Source organism: Grus americana, chromosome 21 (assembly GCF_028858705.1).
Source record: "Grus americana isolate bGruAme1 chromosome 21, bGruAme1.mat, whole genome shotgun sequence".
NCBI classification, from domain to species: domain Eukaryota; kingdom Metazoa; phylum Chordata; class Aves; order Gruiformes; family Gruidae; genus Grus; species Grus americana.
This window is the reverse complement of record NC_072872.1, coordinates 2,687,732-2,704,355: the sequence shown is the minus strand read 5'-3', so window position 1 is coordinate 2,704,355 and position 16,624 is coordinate 2,687,732. Positions and strand designations below refer to the sequence as shown.

The 16,624-nt window shown below is 62.7% G+C and overlaps 2 protein-coding genes across 8 annotated transcripts in view; both read left to right on the top strand.

Moving 5' to 3' along the window:
• The window catches only part of FHAD1 (forkhead associated phosphopeptide binding domain 1), a 33,054-nt gene extending 23,325 nt beyond the window's left edge, over positions 1-9,729 (top strand). For 3 of the 6 annotated variants that reach the window (XM_054849316.1, XM_054849318.1, XM_054849317.1), the window contains exons 14-27: positions 567-704; positions 1,619-1,726; positions 1,914-2,003; positions 2,222-2,447; positions 2,974-3,055; positions 3,488-3,594; positions 4,115-4,274; positions 4,570-4,681; positions 5,987-6,122; positions 6,980-7,107; positions 7,478-7,564; positions 7,732-7,952; positions 8,963-9,128; positions 9,349-9,729. In XM_054849316.1, coding sequence (XP_054705291.1) covers positions 567-704; positions 1,619-1,726; positions 1,914-2,003; positions 2,222-2,447; positions 2,974-3,055; positions 3,488-3,594; positions 4,115-4,274; positions 4,570-4,681; positions 5,987-6,122; positions 6,980-7,107; positions 7,478-7,564; positions 7,732-7,952; positions 8,963-9,128; positions 9,349-9,432 — 1,845 coding nt within the window. In that variant the 3' untranslated portion in view covers positions 9,433-9,729. The other 3 variants (XM_054849319.1, XM_054849322.1, XM_054849320.1) reach the window with 3 other exon arrangements.
• A 2,169-nt stretch (positions 9,730-11,898) lies between these two features.
• On the top strand, positions 11,899-16,163 carry EFHD2 (EF-hand domain family member D2). Of its 2 annotated transcripts, none has more exons than XM_054849334.1 (4): positions 11,899-12,173; positions 14,536-14,683; positions 14,836-14,970; positions 15,144-16,163. In XM_054849334.1, the coding sequence occupies exons 2-4, from the start codon at positions 14,570-14,572 to the stop codon at positions 15,276-15,278; spliced, it is 384 nt and encodes a 127-aa protein (XP_054705309.1). In that variant the 5' UTR covers positions 11,899-12,173; positions 14,536-14,569; the 3' UTR covers positions 15,279-16,163. The 2 variants fall into 2 exon arrangements, with proteins under 2 accessions (XP_054705309.1, XP_054705308.1); XM_054849333.1 differs by lacking the exon at positions 11,899-12,173 and adding an exon at positions 12,772-13,824.
• Positions 16,164-16,624: the final 461 nt, after the last annotated feature.

Here is a 16,624-nt window from a genome sequence, read left to right as displayed (position 1 = left end):
CGAGCCGGTGTGGGACCCGCAGCGGAAACGTATGCTAGCAGAGGTGCCTGGGTCTGCAGGAAATGCAGGGGAATGGAGAAGACAGGAAAGCAGGAGAGGGACTGTTTACCGGGGCACGTAGCGATAGGGTGAGGGCTAATGGTTTTAAAATGGAGGAGGGGAGATGGAGATGAGATGTGAGGCAGAAATCCTTCCCTGTGAGGGTGCTGAGGCCCTGGCACAGGTTGCCCAGAGAAGCTGTGGCTGCCCCTGGCTCCCTGGCAGCATTCAAGGCCAGGCTGGATGGGGCTTTGGGCAACCTGGGCTAGCGGAGGGTGTCCCTGCCCATGGCAGGGGTTGGAACTAGATGGGCTTTGAGGTCCCTTCCCACCCAACCCAATCTATGGTTCTATGATAAGACGGAGCCCGCTGTCAGCATGTCGGGGTCTGTATCCGTGATGCGGCAAGGATGGAGGGTGTATCTCTTGTTTGAATTGTTTGTTAGTGACCGGGCACAGGATGTTTATTTCTTGCGCTGCTGCTAACAGGCTTCCTTTAGCGCCCGGGTATCTGCTGTTTCCCCGCAGGCCCAATTAGAGAGGGTCCGGGAGACGCAGGCAGCTTTGCTGCAGGAGCACGTGAAGGAGCTGGAAGCGAAACACGAGCAAGAGCTACAGAGAAAAATCAAGCAAATAATATTGGAAAAGGACAAGGAGAACAAAGAGGTATGGCGGCGAGGTTGTTTTTGAGGAAAAATGACTGTCACGCAGGAAAAATAGGTGTCTGTAGTAGTAGGGTTGCCTAGTGAGAGGAAGAAGCCTCTAGCACCGAAATGCCTGGGTGCAGTCCCCGGAGCCGGGACGTCTGATATCCTCCTGTATTGGTGCAGGGGATTTAAACTCCCCCAAGTATCCATGATGGAACGGGGAAAGCGTCTGGGGAGTGGCAGGATGCAACGCTGCCGGGCAATCCCTGGGAGAAAGCAGAAAGCAAGGAGCGTCCTCCAGCTACAGGAGCTTGGGAAGACATTGCGTTGTCCACAGTAAATGGCGTGCAGGTGCGGGTAGGCTGCCCCGCAAGCCTTTTGTGCTCCCTCCCTTCCCCGTGCTGACCTCCTTTTAGGTCTGTTTGGGCTAGAAAAGTATATCCCCCGTGGAGCGGAGGGGAACGGCTGCCTGGCGGGTTCTCGCCGGGTCACCCAGAGTCGCGGGGCAGCCCGGGTCATGGAGCCGATGGTGCGGGACACAGCGTTAGTAAAGGTGCGAACCCGCGCTTTGCAGTGTCTGCGTGTGGCGATGGGAACAGCACATCGTGGAAGTCTTGTAAGACAGTTTCTAGCGTGCTCGCGTGTCCGTTGCTTTGGGAATGGCTGTTTCCCGGTGCCGAGTTTTTTTGAAGGAGGCAGGTAAGGAGCAGCTAAGCGGCTGCTCCTTGGTCTCTCTGCTGCACCTTCCCCGGGTGCTCTCGTCCCCTCCCTCACCCAGTCGCCTTGTGTCCCGCCGAGCTTTTCTCCCGTAACGCAGCCCTGCTCCCGAGCAGTGACCTTCCTGCTTGCTTTCCTCACCGGAGTCGAGTGGTTTTTGCCTAATGGTATGAATTATTTTTTTCCGTACTGAAACGGTGGGCTGTGGAATCTCAGATTCTGGAGAGCACTGTTGCCCAGGAGAAGGATAAGTGCAAGCAATCCGTAGAGGAAGAACGGAGAAAGATCCGAGACCTGGAGGGCCGCCTGAGGAGCATGACTGAGGTCAGTGGCACGCACGGGAGGTAAAGCAGAACTGCTCCTGAAAGTGCTGTGTAGCACGGTGGCCCGTTTGGTCAGGGGCCGTCAGCGGATTGCTCCCCCCAGATGCACGTAGACGTACATGTGCGGAGAGAAAGGTGTGGTTTCTTGCAAGCTCGTTAACTTAACTACCGCTGATTTCCTCGGATAGGTGCTAGCAAGGAAGTCAGAGGAGCAGGAGGTTGCAGACTGCAAGCTGAGAGCAGCTGTGCACGAGCTGGAGGAAACCACAACGCGAGAGGTAGGTCCAGCAACCAGCCCTTGGGTGCGGGCAGAGGCCATGGCGTGGGTGGGGGTCGGGTGAAGAAGGCTTCCCCGGTCCCTGCTGCTGAGGGGGCAGGGCACTGCACCCTCCCCCCTCCCTGGAATCCTTCCCTTCCCTCCGTCGATGCCGATCATGATCGGCAAAGGAAAAGCAGCGCAACACCTCCGACCGAGATCACGCGTCTTGTTTCCTAGACGGCGTTACGGCAGAGGGTACTCGCGCAAGACGAGCAGCTCAAGACCAGTCGGGAGGAGAGCGAGTTAGAGAGGCAGAAGCTGTGGGAAGAAATGGTGGAATATAAGGAGCAAAGCAAGCAGCATTCCCTGACAATCGTGGCCCTGGAGGACAGGTTGCTGGAGGCCGAGCAGCAGCAGAGGACACTGGAGGAGGAAAACGCAGCGCTCGTGGCAAAAATGGAAGGTAGCTAAGGGTTGCACGGGATGAGTCGGTGCTGGGAACCTTCTTGGTGCAGGTGAAGTTTCTATAGAGATGGAGCAGCACGCCGGCCACTCTGGAAAGCGTCGTGTAAGGTGCCGGTCTGAGGTTTGCCTTGCGTGTGCAGGACGAGCTCTGCGAGTCCCTGAAGAAGCCATTTCACAGGGAGTTGCGGTGAATTGTTGGGTGGCTTTGGGGAGCGTTGGGAGCGCAGCACGGTTGTAGGCAGGGCTTTTCCGCTGCAGAAGGGCGCTTTGGCCTCTAAAGTGACGAGACCGGAGCATTTGTGGCTGCACCCAGGCCTACGTGATCCTGAGCAAGGAAGGATGTAAGGAACTGTCTAAAAGCTGCAGGAACTGGAGCCCGAGAGACACGGGCCTCCAAAAAAAGATGGTCCTCTATCTTCAACGCTGTCGTGAAGGAAAGGATCTACGCAGCAGAAGCAAGCGGGCCAAACGCGTATGCGTGGCAAAGAAGGAATCAGCCACAGGGTGTGTGTTGTGTCCTGCAGGGTGTCGGGGCGACGGCCGCGAGTCGACATCGGGAGCTTGGCCGGAGGTTTCTCCAGCTGCAGGGTCACACTGTTGTCTGAGGTAAGCAGCGCTTGCTGACAGCAGTCTGCTTCAGAGGGCCTGGGAGAAGGGTAGCTCTCCCTAGGAGAGCCGAAGGGAGACCCAGGGCCTGACGGCAACCTGTCCCGAGATGGTTTTTTTTCTGGCTGCAATGGTGAAAAGAGTCCCTGTGCTAGGCTGAGGTGGTCTGAAGGGCGTACAGTGTCAAAGGGTTGTGGGACGGCGTGCGAGCGGTCTGCCATCCCATCTGGAGACGGGTTGCGGGACAGCTCGCGAGCGAGCTGGAGAGTCCCAATGCCACAGGCATGAACCTCGGGGCCTGAAAGGCCCTTAAAAAAGTAACGTGTATGTATTAATCGTGGGATGCAGCTCAGGAGGGCGTGCGCAGGCTCTGTGAAACAAGCCTTTCAAAGGAACCGTGAGATGTGCCATGACGTTTCTCTGGAAATTCAGGGAGGAGCTGGCAGCGGTGCAGAGCATGCTCCTGTCCAAGGAGGCCGTCATCGTGGGGCTAACCAAAGAGCTGGCGGAAACCAGAGCCAGGATGTCGGACGTGAGAGGTGGGTGAAGCGTCGTTTCCATCTTCCCACGCCTCTTGGGAGCAGCGAACGAGGGCGGGTACTAGTGGGCGCGCACAGATAACGGGGCACAGACGTCACGGTCCTGAAGCAATGCCGATGCCCTGCTCGGGGGCAATGCAGACAGTCCCTTCCCTTTGGCGAGGTGAGTTCCTCCCTGTCCCAGGCTAAGCGATAGCGCTGACGGTGAGTGAGGGTAACCAAGCTGAGGCCATCTTTCCCGAAATTGCGCTGGTGAGCTCCTCTGAGCAGGTATCCTAAGCCAGCAGAGTGGGAGAGCCTTGCCGGGGATCCCTCGGTGGGCACGGCTGTGCTTTGGGGAGGTTTTCTGGGGGTGCTGGGCAGGAAGGAGCCTGAAAGCGAAGGGCCACGTGTGCGGCTTGCTCTCGTTGCCCATAATGGTGCAACGTGAACGTGGGGACCGAGCCTATGAGGCATGGCAGAAGGTAAAAATCTGCAAGTCAGAAAATGCCGATGACCCATGACGCTGTTGTGCGCCTAGGGGAGCTGCACGAGGAGCAGAAGGTGGAACTGGAGCAGAACGTGAGCCGGGTGAAATGCCAAGAGCGGGAGCTGAACCTGCTCAGGGAGAAGCTCTCCCAGATGTCCAGCCTCGTGGAGAAGAAGGATCGAGCCCTGAAAGCAGCATCTGAAGAGTTAAGGTACTCAGCAGCCGGTGGTGTTCAGGCATCTCCTGGGGAGCAGAAGGCACGGGTGAGAGCATCGGAGTTGAGCTCAGCAGCCGCATGGTCTCTATGGAAGTGCCACGTGAACAGAAATGGGGGTGTAGCGGTGCCCGTGCCAGTGGCTGTGTAACTAAGTCTCTTGTAACTAAGTGAATGTTCCCCCCATGCTGTGGTGCTCATCGGCGGCTGCCCGGGGTGCCGCTCTCCTCCAGGCGTTTGGACAACCTTGCTCCGGCACAGTGTCCCACGATGGTCTCGTCTCTTGGCACAGGCAAGCCCGAGCCCGCTGCCAAGCGGAGAAGGAAGCCTCCCGAGACGCGGCAGAAAAGCCAGAGGATGCTCCCGGGACGTCAGCACAGGCAGGAGATGAAGTGCCCGAGAGGGTAAGTCCGTACAGGGGCTGCCGAGATCTGGCTCTGCCGAGAGCGTCGATCACACGCGCCATATTCCTCGGCGTGGCGGTGAGACCCGGCAATGCCCAGCCGGGCCTCGGGTCTGCGCAGAGCTGGCTGAAGGCAGGACCGCTGGCCACCTTTTCCCTAGCCAAGGGCTACCTGCGAGCCGGCAGCGCTCCTGCGCAGGCATTGCCACTGGCTGACGAGCCGATGTTTGTACGGCGCTTTGGAAGTGAGACATGTTGCGTGCGCTAATGGCGGTGAGAATTGCCGATTAGAGGGGACAGCAGCGGAAAGATTTGCAAGTTCTCTCCCTTTTCCAACCTTGCCGGCTATATTGGCGATGCAAAAACAGTTACGGGGTTGAACACGTGCAGGAGCAGGGGTAGCTCGTTACGCAGGACGGGGAGGAAGGTTCTTTGTCTCCTGTGCTGAATCCCCTGTTGATGTCCCCGGCGCTAGAAATGGCAAGAACTCCAAGGTGGTTGCAGCAGCAGATGGAGGGGCTGTGTAGAAATAGTACATCCTGTACCGCAAGGGTGGCCCACAGCGTGCCAGTGGGAAAGGCTGGGTGTGCGGGGGCCAAGCGGTGACTCACAGCCAGATGACGAGCGGGAGGTGTCGCCCGTCCTGTTCCACACAGAGCGATGGGGAGGAGGGAGGCGCAGCCCAGCCACAGCCCCGGCTGTGGGAGCGAACAGCATCTCACCGAGCAGTGCCACGGGGCGACGGCGGCCAGACCCGAGCGGGCAGTTTGCAGCTGACGTTAGCTGTGTGCGGGCTGTGGTGCCGGGCCTGCCCCGTCACAGGGTTTTGGATGTTTCGCACGATGCAGCAAACTGGGTGGGGCGGGAGCAGGGAACCGCAAGCATCTGCGTGTACGGGGGTAGCTTAGAAGAGAATAATGCACGAGATCGCGTACAGATGCAGGCCGGGAAGTGTATTGGTATTTGTGCGTAGAAAACAGCAAATGTTCCGTGTTAGCACAAAGTGCAAGAGGAAAATGCCACGTGCCGTCCCTGTCCCGGCTCTCTGGAGCATTTGCAGGGCTTATGTCCTCACCAGAGCACGGCTGGCGCAGCGGAGCATGAAAAGGGGTCTGTGATGCCGCTCCTGTCCCCCACAAATCCCCGGAGAGGCTGTAGGGTGAGACGCTCCGTGGGCTTTGCTCATGGCCCGTGCCAAGTGACCAGCGTCCTTCAGCAAGGCTGCGTTTAAGGCAGGTTTAAGCTGAGCTTGCGTTCTCTGCCCAGATGCAGTCTGGGCGAGAACCGGCTGGGCTGCTTCTTCCAGGAGCCGGCGTCGGACTTGGCTGACCTTGGCGCGCAATGCCGAGGTCTCAGGCACGAGGAAACGATCCAGCGCCAAAAAGAAGGCTTGGCCGAGCTCCGGGAGAGAATAAAGTTGCTGGAGAAGAGGGGGCCCTCAGGTAAGCGTGGCTGTCACTGTAAAGGGCAGACGTGTCCGCCTTTGGCAGACCGTGGGGTCTGTGCCGGTGGAGCGTGTAACGCTGGGGAAGGCGCGATGGGCTGCGCCGGGGACTCAGGCTTGTCCCTTGTGAGGTCAGCTCTGCCGTGCTTGCGCGTGCGGTAACGTGCGCAGGCGATAGGAAAACGTGGCTGAGGAGCCCGCAGTGCAGCTGTAGGCTTTAGAAAGGCACTCGGTGTGGTCGGCAGGCATCGAGCGTTGGTAAGTGCACGCACGTGAGGAGGTGGCGTTTGCAGGAGTCTGGCGGTGGGTTTTTCAGCGGTAGCTGCCGTGCAGGCAGAGCCAGAAACGAGCAGACGCCCGACTCGGTGCCCGATCACCCCCACGCTCGGGTGCCGCTCTCCTCAAGGCGAGAGTGAGCAGCTGTGACCGAAAGGAACCGAGCCTCAGGCGGTGTGATCTTGCAAAGCTTCGCGAGCACTGTACGTGGCGGGAGTTGTCTGCTTGCCGGTCCCTTTCCATCATGCACGTCACTGTATCGAGAGCAGTCTGGAAAAGCGGTGCCGTGTCTGTTAGAAGCTACAAGTAGAGTAGCAGGTTGCGGTGCAATCTCTGACTTGCCACCTGAAAAATAGGTCTGCGTCCTACTTTTAAGTAGAGGAAGCAATGCCCGAACACTCACGTAGCGATGTCTGCAGGGAAGGTCGGTGCGGGCTTGGCTCTGTAGCCTCTGCATCCCTCTCCATGCATGGTCTCGGTGAGGGGAAGCCCGGCGAGCCTCTGCGTGGCCGAGGTACGAAGCCACAGCACGTCATAGGGAGAGCGGAGCAACTCGGCGGGTGTTTGTTTGCCCCCCAGCTGTCACGAAGAAGGGTTCGGAGCCGCTGGTGGTCCTGACGAAAGACTTACCGGAGAAACTAGTCCAGAAAATGGCTCTTGAGAAGGAACCTACGCCCATGGCGGGAACAAAACTGAAGGCCGGCGAGGTAAGAAGGCAATGTTGGTGTTCACTGGTGCTCATGGCTTTGTTGGAAAAGTATTCCCTGGAAAAGGGAGAATTAGGCTTTCGGATATACTAAATAAGATGCCGGGGGCGGGGAGAGGGGGAGACGTCAAGTCCAGCAGTGTGTAAGGTGCAGCCTAAGGGAAGGCAGCGCGTGCAGAGGGGTTGCGGCTTCCGTCAGGAGCAGCGTGTTGCCCAGCGCCGTTGGCGCCGCAGGCTGACCGAGGTGCGGGGCTCAGAACCGCGGCGTTGCCAGGGAGGTTTTCCAGTGCAGCGGAAGGGAGGCTCGCGGCAGCTCCAACCCAAAGCCTGGAAATCTGTGGGCTCCGTTGGTCCTTCCCCCGTCTGTGCAGGTTCTCGGCCACGTTCCTAACAATGGGGGCTCACACAGGGCCATGAGCTTGGAGATGGCTGACGTGACAGACCTCAGCGAGAAGATGGTACGTCAAAGATAGGCCTGTAGTAACGGCACCAGTTTCGTATGGGTACCGCCGTGTCGCGGCAGTTTCCTTGTGACATTGTCCGCTCCCTCGGTGGAGCAGTATGAAAGCAGATGGCTGAGCAGTGTGATGTGATGTAAAGAAAGCATTCCCAAATTTCCCCACAGTACCTGGACATAATTGGTGCTCTGGGAAGCCTGATGAAGGTGCAGGAGCTGTCGGGAATGCAGTCTCTGAAGGACCTTCCTCAGGAGGAGAGGGAAGAAGCGGGACTGCAGAGACAGAGGGCCCTGGAGCTGCTCTACGAGAAGGTCAGGAGCCTCAAGAGTCGCCTGGAGAGAAAAGAAGAAATGCTGAAAGATTACGAGGCCAGCGTGGAGCAGCTCAGGTACCGAAAGGCAAGGTGGCTGTTGCTGGCCACGGGTCCGAGTGGGAGCTAGTCCTGGGGTGCCAAGTGATGGGGGGCTCGGGGAAAGGAGTGGTGCAGCCCCTTGCCATTGAGAAATGCCTGGTTGTGCCTCTGCCTGGGACTGGTTGTGTCGTGGCCGGAGTCTAAATGTTCATTGTTTAGGAGAACCAGAGAAAGGGCCTCTCGGTTCCCTGCAACGGTGCCCTATGCAGGTGAGCAGTGACAGAGAGGGGGAAACCTTGGCAGACCCCCAGGTCCGGGGTGGCCGGACCCCCTGGGAGCAGTGGCATCGGCTGGGGTGGAGGGACAGCGTCAGCGGGACCAGGGCAGGCGTGGGAGCGATGGGAAGGGCTGTCCAGACCGAAGGTGAAACTCCCGCTCCGCGAGCTGCCGCACAAGGTTACATGTCGGGGAGCAGGGAGGAACCCCTGAGCGCGCTTGTGCAAGCCCCGCTGCCGTTTGCTGCGCGAATGCAGAAGTCTGTTTGGCCGCAGCACCGGAAAAAGCAGTGTAGAAAGATATTGCGGGGCCGGTGTCAAAATGCCGCCATGGGCGAGAGGTTTGCTAGCGATCTCCAAGGCAGCGGTGCTGGCACAGCCGCCCAGAGTCCCTCTTCCGGGCTCGTACACTGAACCGAAGGGATCGTGGCCGTTGCCACAGGGCTGGGGCTGAGGTGGGGGAAGCCTCGAAGAGGTGGCATCTTGGTCTCAGCGAAGGCAGGAGGAGAGGGGGTTTTCCCCGGTGTAAGGGATCGGAACAGGGAAGATACAGAAATGTGCGTGGGTCCTTACAAGGCACCAGCTGCTCTGATGGCCTTTAGTGTCACCCCACGGGGGGGGTGGTCTTCGGAGGGATGCAAGCACGATACAGTTTTGCTCAAAAGCCGCCTCTCCCAGGCAGAGCCCAGCTGGGGGCGAAGGACTCAATGTGGGTGACACACACCCCCCCACACACACCCACCCACACACCCTCCACACTGTTTCGCACAGGCTGAGCCAAGCGTCCCTGCGAAGGTGCCAGGAGGAGATGTCCCAGCTGGAGGATGAAGCCTACAGGGCAGCAGAAGAGAAGGCTCTGCTGAAGGAGGCTCTGGAGAGGACGCAGCTCCAGCTGAACCAGGAGAAGAGGCTGCTGCGAGCGGCCAAAGTGCGCAAGGTGAGAACGTGGGGGCAGGTGAGCAAGGCCCGCGGGGACACCGGGAGCCCCAGGAGCCGAACGTCCCCGTGCTCTGGCGAGTAGGCAGCTGTATCGATGGGATGGGACCCTGTGCTAGGGCGAGGGAGAAGGGGAGGTCACGCACGTCCCGCAGGCGGTGTGAAGGCCGTGCCAGGCTCTCGCAGGTGAACGCTGTGTTGGATGTGTCTCTGCTCTGCAGCCTGGAGCCAAGAAGCCTTTCTGCTCGGGAAAGCTGAAGGCGAAAGAGCGCACGGCAGAAGCCTTCAAGACGGGAAGCGCGTAGGGGTGCCACCATGGGAGCCTTTGCTTGGCGAAGGTCCGCGGTAGGAGCGGGTCATCGCGTTTCGTACTCTGTAGCGTTGGACGTGGCACAAGGCGTGGGCACGTTTTGGGGAGCCCCTGTCACTCTCCCGCGGCTCCTGGGCGTGCTGGTGTGCCTGTAGGGCTGTTACGACCCTATTTTCCCGCAGCACGTGTCCCACACTGCATGGTGGGGTTTACGGTAATAGAAAAGGTTGTGTGGACACAGCCCACTGTGTACGCGTGTGTGCATAAATACATATATATGTGTGTATTTGCGTGTGTGTGTGAATACAAGCCAGTGTGTACAGAATACATGTGAAGTCACTGGTGTGGGGTCTGTCCTGTCCCTGCTGAAGTGGCCTCGAGCACGCGAAAGCCTGGCTGGGTGGAATTGTCCCTCGAGCTTGCAAATCCCATGTCCTCCGCTCCCCGCGGTGTCACGGGGGAGTTGGAGCGTGAGGCACGATGCAGTAAGGAAAAGTAGCATCCCGGGAAGGCCGGAGCCCAGTGCCGAGCTGAGCCGCGGAGAGCTGCCACGTAGTAACGGGAAGGTAAGAAGAGGAGCCGCGCTGGCCGCAGTGGTACGTTACAGCAGCAGCGTGAGGAGCAGCCTGGGCAGACGAGAGCAAAGTCCTGGTCGGTTGGGATGGGACGACGACACGGGCTCGCCTGCCCGCTGTCGCCACCAAATGCGGTCCTGCTGCCGCTGTTTCTGGTAGCAAGGGTGAGAGCAGACCCTGGTTTCTGGGGAGCAGCGGCATTTTGGGGAGGGGGGGATCTCTGCGGGGAACGGGCACGGCCAACGCCCGTTGCCCCTGCAGCCGCTCTGCCTTTGCGTCGCTCGGAGCGGTCTGGGCCGAGTCCTCTGCGGATCTTTTCAGCCGAGGATAATTTGGATGGGAGCAAAACCCCGGTGAGGGGGAGGGGACGGGTTTTTACTAGGATAGAAAGGTCTAAAAGTGGCACAAAGGGGCTGCGGCTTGCTGACGCAGGAACCGCATCGTCTGCGGGCAGAGCCTGGCTGGGGCCGCGGGGCACCCCGGGGCGTGCGATAGTGGCCGATGCCTACTTTGTAGGGCGGACCGTGAGGCGAGCGGCTGTGCCACGGCGGCGAGCAGGGCTCTGGTTATCGGCACGGCCTATTGCTGCCCCTGGATGTGCTGTGGGCTTCCAGCTGTCCGCTGGCCTGGCCTTATTTTGGGGCAAGGCGTGACCTCGTATGCCAGCGTAAGCTGGACGTTGTGCTGGGAGCCCGTCCGTCCGTGCCGCGGGCATCTTGCGCGGGTTTCCCCGGTGCTTTCGGGCTGGCCTGTGTGACCTTCGTCCCCTCGATCCCACCCTTGCCAAAGCCCCGATGGCTAACGGATGGAGCCGGAAGGAGCGCAGGTGTCTGCAGGTGCACCTGGGGCTGCTCCCTTGATCCGAAGGCCTGGCACCTGCATCCCCGGCAGCTCCCACCGGTGCAGGGGACCAGCGCGGTACCCGCCAGTGATGCGCCCCCGGCCCCAGCCGGCGGGGGAGACGGTGAGGGGCTGAGGGCGGGCAGGGACCGGCGACGCGGCTCTCTGCGGGGCCGGGAAGGGAGCAGCCCAGGCCGGGGGGCTGCAGCCCGGCCCCTCCGGGGGCCGCCCCCGCCGACGGGGCGGAGCGGGGCGGAGCGGAGCGGGGCGGCGCGGCCATCCGGGCACCATGGCGGCGGCGGCGGCGGCGGAGGAGCTGGCGGGGCGGCGGGGTCGGGGGCCGGAGCCGGGACCGGGACCGGGTAGCCCGGCGGCGGGACGGGCGGGGGTGGAGGGCTCGCCCGGGGGCGGCCGCCGCGTCTTCAGCCCCGCCGGGGAGTTCCGCGAGTTCTCCCGGCGGCAGCTCCGCGACATGGAGCGGCTCTTCCGACAGTGAGTGCCGAGGGGGGGGGGACGGGGGAGAGCGGGGACGGGGGGGACCCCCGGGTGGCATCACCGGGTCCCGGCCGGGGCACCCCCGGCATCCCGCCTGCTGCTGGGGGGGGCCGCTCCTGCGGGCAGGAGAGATGCTGCTCCTGCGCTCCCCGCCCCGTGCTTGCAGGAGGCACCCCCGGCTCCTTGCAGGGGGAAACCCCCCCAGTTCCTTGCAGGGGAGACCCCCCAGGCCCCACCAGCAGCTTGCGGGAGGGACCCCCAGAACCCCTTGAACCCCCTAGAGCTCCTTGCAGGGGGCTCCCCCCGCCCAGCTCTTTGCAGGAGGGATGGCAGGGACACCCCCCACTCCTTGCAGGGAGGGATCCCACGGAGTTCCCCCTTTTCTAGCACCTTGAAGGAAGGATGCCAGGCACTCCTTCCTCGTAGCTCCTTGCGGGAGGAACCCCTGTACACCCCCAAATCCTTGCAGAGGGGACCCCTTGGCCCCCATCTCCTGGGCAGAGGGACCAGGCACCCTGTGCTGAGGCTGGGGAAGGGGGGCTGGAGGATACCACAGGGGACCCCTGCGTACCCTGTGCCGCAGTGCTGAGGGGCCCCCGTGTCTCTGCCAGGGGCGCAGCCCCCAGGGCAGCGTGGGCAGGCGGCGTGTCCCCAGCATCCCTGGCCGTGCTGCTGCGTGCCACCGCGCACAGTGCAGCGTGACTCCACCAGTTCGGCCCCCGGCCCCAGGAGGGAGGGGAAGCTGGCAGCGAGCATCGAGCCCTGGAAATTTCCCCAGGGAGACAGAAATCGGGGTGGCTGTGACCACGGTCACGCCGGGATGCGCGTGAGTAGCCAGGGGCGAGTGGGACGGCCCAGAGCATCCCCGCAGAGCCCGCGGCGTGTTGGGCGCTTTGTGCAGGCAGCGTGGAGGCAGCGCGGCTGCGGGGAGCATGGAGAGGGTGAAGGCATGGCTGTGGGTGTGCTGCTGCCCCTCGCCCTGGCTGGCACCGGGAGGGGGGGGGCAGAAATCCACACAAAAGCGTGCTGGGTGGTCGAGCTTGGGTACGGCCAAGCGCTGGAGAAAGCGAAGGGGATGGAGGCAGCGAGCCCCAAAGCACAAGCCTTGGCGGGGGGGGGGGTGGTTGGAGCACAGGCATGCCGTCTCGGTGTCCCTGGCAGTGCGAGTAACACCCCCGTGCCCCGTTTCTTCCCGGAGGGCTGTCACCCTGTCGCGTGGGCACGGCAGCGAGACGCACAGGCTGCTGTTAGCAGTCTCGTGGACTGCAGCGTGAAGGGAGACTGCGGCGGAGGGGACCGTGTTTGGGGTCCCCAGGGGAAGAACCTCAGCCAGAGCGGCCGCTCCTGGTGCCTGCGGTGATGGGCGGCCACGGGCGCGGGTGCTCCGGCCGCGGCACAGATGGTGGTGCGGGGGGGGGGGGGGGGAACCGGCGTGTGGTGGGAGTCTGGCCGGCACTGCGCAGACGAGGGAGCCGGGCGTACGAAGCAGACGTGTTTGCTCTGACACCTGCAGCGTCTCGCTGCAGCAAAATGAGCAGTGCCGTGCTGCACGCCCTCCGGCGAGGTGGCGGGGTGGCCCTGGGGTTCTCGGGAGGAAAGGACGCTGTCAAGCCAAGCCCTGCCAGGCTGCCCTTGCCACCGCCGCTATCCTTGTCTGGCGACGCGGTGGCTGTACAGGGCAAAGCAATGTTCGGAGGGATTTATCTCCCTACAGAGGAGATGTTGCCCTGTGGGAGCTTCCTCAGGAGAAGCAGAGGGATGTCCCCGTGCCTAGAAATCATGGAGGGAGGATGAAGGGTGAGGAAGCGCCCTGCAGTTGGGGGATGGCTCGCACAGGACAAGGTGGTGGGACTGGGCCAGCGAACGTGTCCCTTGCAGAGAAACTCTGGGTGTGATGCTCTGAGAGGGGTCTTGGAGGTGGAAAGCGCCTGGGGGGGTCCGTGCCCCCAGCCTGGCTCCTGGGGCGATGGTGGCAGCAGCAGGCAGAGGTGAGCGGGGCTGGTGTGGGGCCAGCCCCGTTTCAGGGCCCCCGACAGCGTGGGAGAGCAGGGAGGTGCCGGCTTGCAACACGGACACGGCAGACCACAGCAGAGAAGTTGCAAACGAGTCACGGACCCGCAGTGCCTGCAGACACGGAAAAGGCAATCCACCGAACCCACAAAACACCCGGTCTCGATGGTTGCAGCCGAGTAGCTGCACGCCTGCTTCTGCATTGCCCTGGGCCGTGCCACAGGGCCTTCCTCCTGCGTCGTGCCCTGGAAGGGCGGTAGGGAGAGACGAGAGCAGCGAGCCTTGCAAGGGCACCGTGGGCAGAGCGACCGCCCACGCTGCTGAGTCTGTGGGACGTGAACCACCCCCCCACCCCCCCAGCCAGTTCCCCAGCGTGAGGCTGCTGTGCTGCACCAAAAGGCTGCAGGGAACAGGGGAGCAGCGTGCTGCCAGCACGGCCCCGGCGGTGCTGCGGCGCTGCAGATGCGGTGAGCTGCCGGCTCCGGTCGGGTGGCTGGTGGGAGGCCGGATGGGACGGCACTGTGGTTATAGGTGGGGTCCGTCACCAGGCTCAGGAGACGTGTCTGGATCCCTCAGCTAAGCGCAGGCATCTGGCCAGGGCTGGAGCACAGACACCGAGGGCTCAGAGCAGATGGGAGCATTGAGCTGTGGAGGCTCAGTGTCGCAGGGAGGAGGTGGCAGGGGTGGTGGCTGTGCTGGCTGGGCTCGTGGTCCCCTGCGCGGTGCTGAACCCCTGTGAGCTGGGCAAGCTGCCGACTCAGACAGGAGGAAGGTGGGTCGTGTCCAAGGGGTGCTGGGGGGAGCGGCACCCGGGGGGCTTAGCGCCGTGGGCCGTTATGCTTTGCGGCAGTCAAGGGGTGCGTGTGCCTCGGGCTCCTGGCCCAGGGAGCCAGCGGCAGGTTTGGCAGCGTCCCCATGGGTTCTGCTGCCAAGTGCCACGTGGAAGCGGATGTGATCCTGGATGATGATGCTCCGGAGGGCTGTTAGCGGTTCACCGGCGGCTTGCCGTGGTCTGGCGAGCTGCCCAAGATTGCCGGCACCCAGGTCGTCGTTGTTCCCATCTCGCTCCCCAGCCAGCTTGTTGGGTGCACGCAGGGGTGCCGGTGCTGGGGGAGCCGGTGGCAGGGGGCCGCACGCTCTCCATGGCGATTTGATGGGACCGTGCCTCCCTCCCGCAGGTACGACGCAGGAAAGGATGGCTTCATTGACCTGATGGAGCTGAAGCTGATGATGGAGAAGCTGGGGGCACCACAGACGCACCTGGGGCTGAAGAACATGATCAAGGAAGTGGATGAAGACCTGGACAGCAAGCTCAGCTTTCGGGAGGTGAGGGGCTGGGGGGGGGGGGCTCCACACTGGCAAGGAGGTGACCCTGGCTGCCACTCGGTGCCTGGCCGGGGTGGTGATAAGAAGGTGGGGAGGCAGTTGCGGTGGCTTTGAGGTCTCAGGGGAGCTGATGCCAACGTTTCCCCTCGCAGTTCCTGCTGATTTTCCGCAAGGCGGCGGCAGGCGAGCTGCAGGAGGACAGTGGGCTGCACGCTCTGGCCCGGCTCTCGGAGATCGACGTCTCCACGGAGGGAGTGAAAGGTGCCAAGAGCTTCTTTGAGGCCAAGGTGAGGCAAGTGCCGGGGCACGAGAGGTCCTGCCGCAGGACGGTGACGCACAAGGGTGCCTTGGTGCTGGCTCGCTGGGGACAACGGGTGGGCAGGAGGTGGAGATGTGGGGGTGGGCAGCAGGGCTTGGCGGAGCTCTCGGGGGACCCAGCCGGACGTGCCACCGTCCGCAGGTGCAAGCCATCCATGATGCCAGCCGCTTTGAGGAGGAGATCAAGGCAGAGCAGGAGGAGAAGAAGAAGCAGGCGGAGGAGCTGAAGCAGAGGAAGGCAGCATTCAAGGAGCTGCAGTCCACCTTCAAGCAGTGACGGGCTGCTGCCACCACGGGGCCGGGCAGGACTGGTCGGCGGTGCCTGGGCCAGGAATGTTGTGCGTGCCATGTGCCGACTGTGCCGGGAACGATGCCCGAGCCGTGCGCTGCCTGTGACTCCCCGAAGGCCGCGCTGCTGGCAGGCTCCTGGCCCGGGCTCGGCACCGTGCCCGCCTTGCTGGCAGAGCCCGGTCGGCCCCGGCTCCCCCCTCCCTTCCTCCTCACCCTTCCTGTGGTGTCCGTAGGTGTTGTTTGTGCCCCCCCGTGTCCCCAGCGTGCCCCCCCCGCCGAGCTGCTCCCGGCTCGAGGAGCCGCGTCCTGGCCCCGGGCTGTCGCGTGTTGTGCATGCGCTGTGGGGTTGGCGGGACAGGGGCTTGCCCGGGCGGCCGTGCCAGGTGTCATGACAGTCACGCCACCTCGGTGCCTGTCGGCATCGCTGCGTGCGGCTGCCTTACCGCTGCATGCCGTGATGCCCGTGCTGAAAGCTGGGCGTGCTACGGGCGAGGGTGGCGATGGCCGGGTGCCAGCGGAGGGGCTGCGTGTGCGTGCGTGCGGTGCTCGGGGGTGGGAGCCCACCCCGCTGGCGTGCGGCCCCCGAGGGGCCGAGCGGGACTGCACCTGCTTGCCTGTATGTCTCTGTGTGTTGGTAAAGGGTGTTCGGAGAGGCAGCCGCTGGCTCGCAAAGCTGTCTTTGGTTTTTCCGTGTTGTGTTTGGCCCAGGAGGAGGGTGGGTGTTTGTAGCCACGAGCGGTGTCCGTCGGTCAATTTGAAGCTCCTGTGTTTGTGGGTGGCTGTAAAGAGGCGCATCTGTCCCGCAGCGGTACCGGGGGGAGCGTGTTTTGGTTTTTTTATTTTAATCCCAAATAAATATAACTATATTTCGTAAGTAAGCGTTCTGGGTGCTTGTGCGGGGGGCCAAGGTGCAGCTGGGGCACGGTCATGGCAGCAGCAGAGGCTCGGCGGGGGGGGGAAGGAGCCCACCAGGGAGCAGGGTCCAGCTACGAGCACCCAGTTGCCACTGCCGGAGCCGGAACTGCCCCCAGGGTGGGTGATGGTGGCAAACAGGGGCAAGCCGTGGCGGTGCTGGGACATTGGCGTGGGGAGCGGTGGGTGGGCACGCTGTTATCGGCAGGCGGTCTTCAGCATCCCCGCTGGCATCTGCCTGCGTGCCCAGTGCTGGATCCTCCCGCCCTGCTCTGTGGCCCCGTGGGCACGTGTGCGCGGGGGTTTGGCTGGCCTTGGCCACACGGAAGGTGAGATAAGGGCTCCTTTGCCCTGGGGCGGTGGGGCCGGGGGGGGTCAGCGGGTGGGGGTCCTGCATTGCAGGGCAGCTGGTGCTTGAGT

What these genes read in the sequence shown, in the direction of transcription:
- EFHD2 (XM_054849333.1), top strand. An exon ending in GCAAGCTCAGCTTTCGGGAG is followed by an intron (nt 14,684 to 14,835) that starts GTGAGGGGCTGG and finishes TTCCCCTCGCAG; the next exon opens with TTCCTGCTGATTTTCCGCAA. An exon ending in AGAGCTTCTTTGAGGCCAAG is followed by an intron (nt 14,971 to 15,143) that starts GTGAGGCAAGTG and finishes CACCGTCCGCAG; the next exon opens with GTGCAAGCCATCCATGATGC.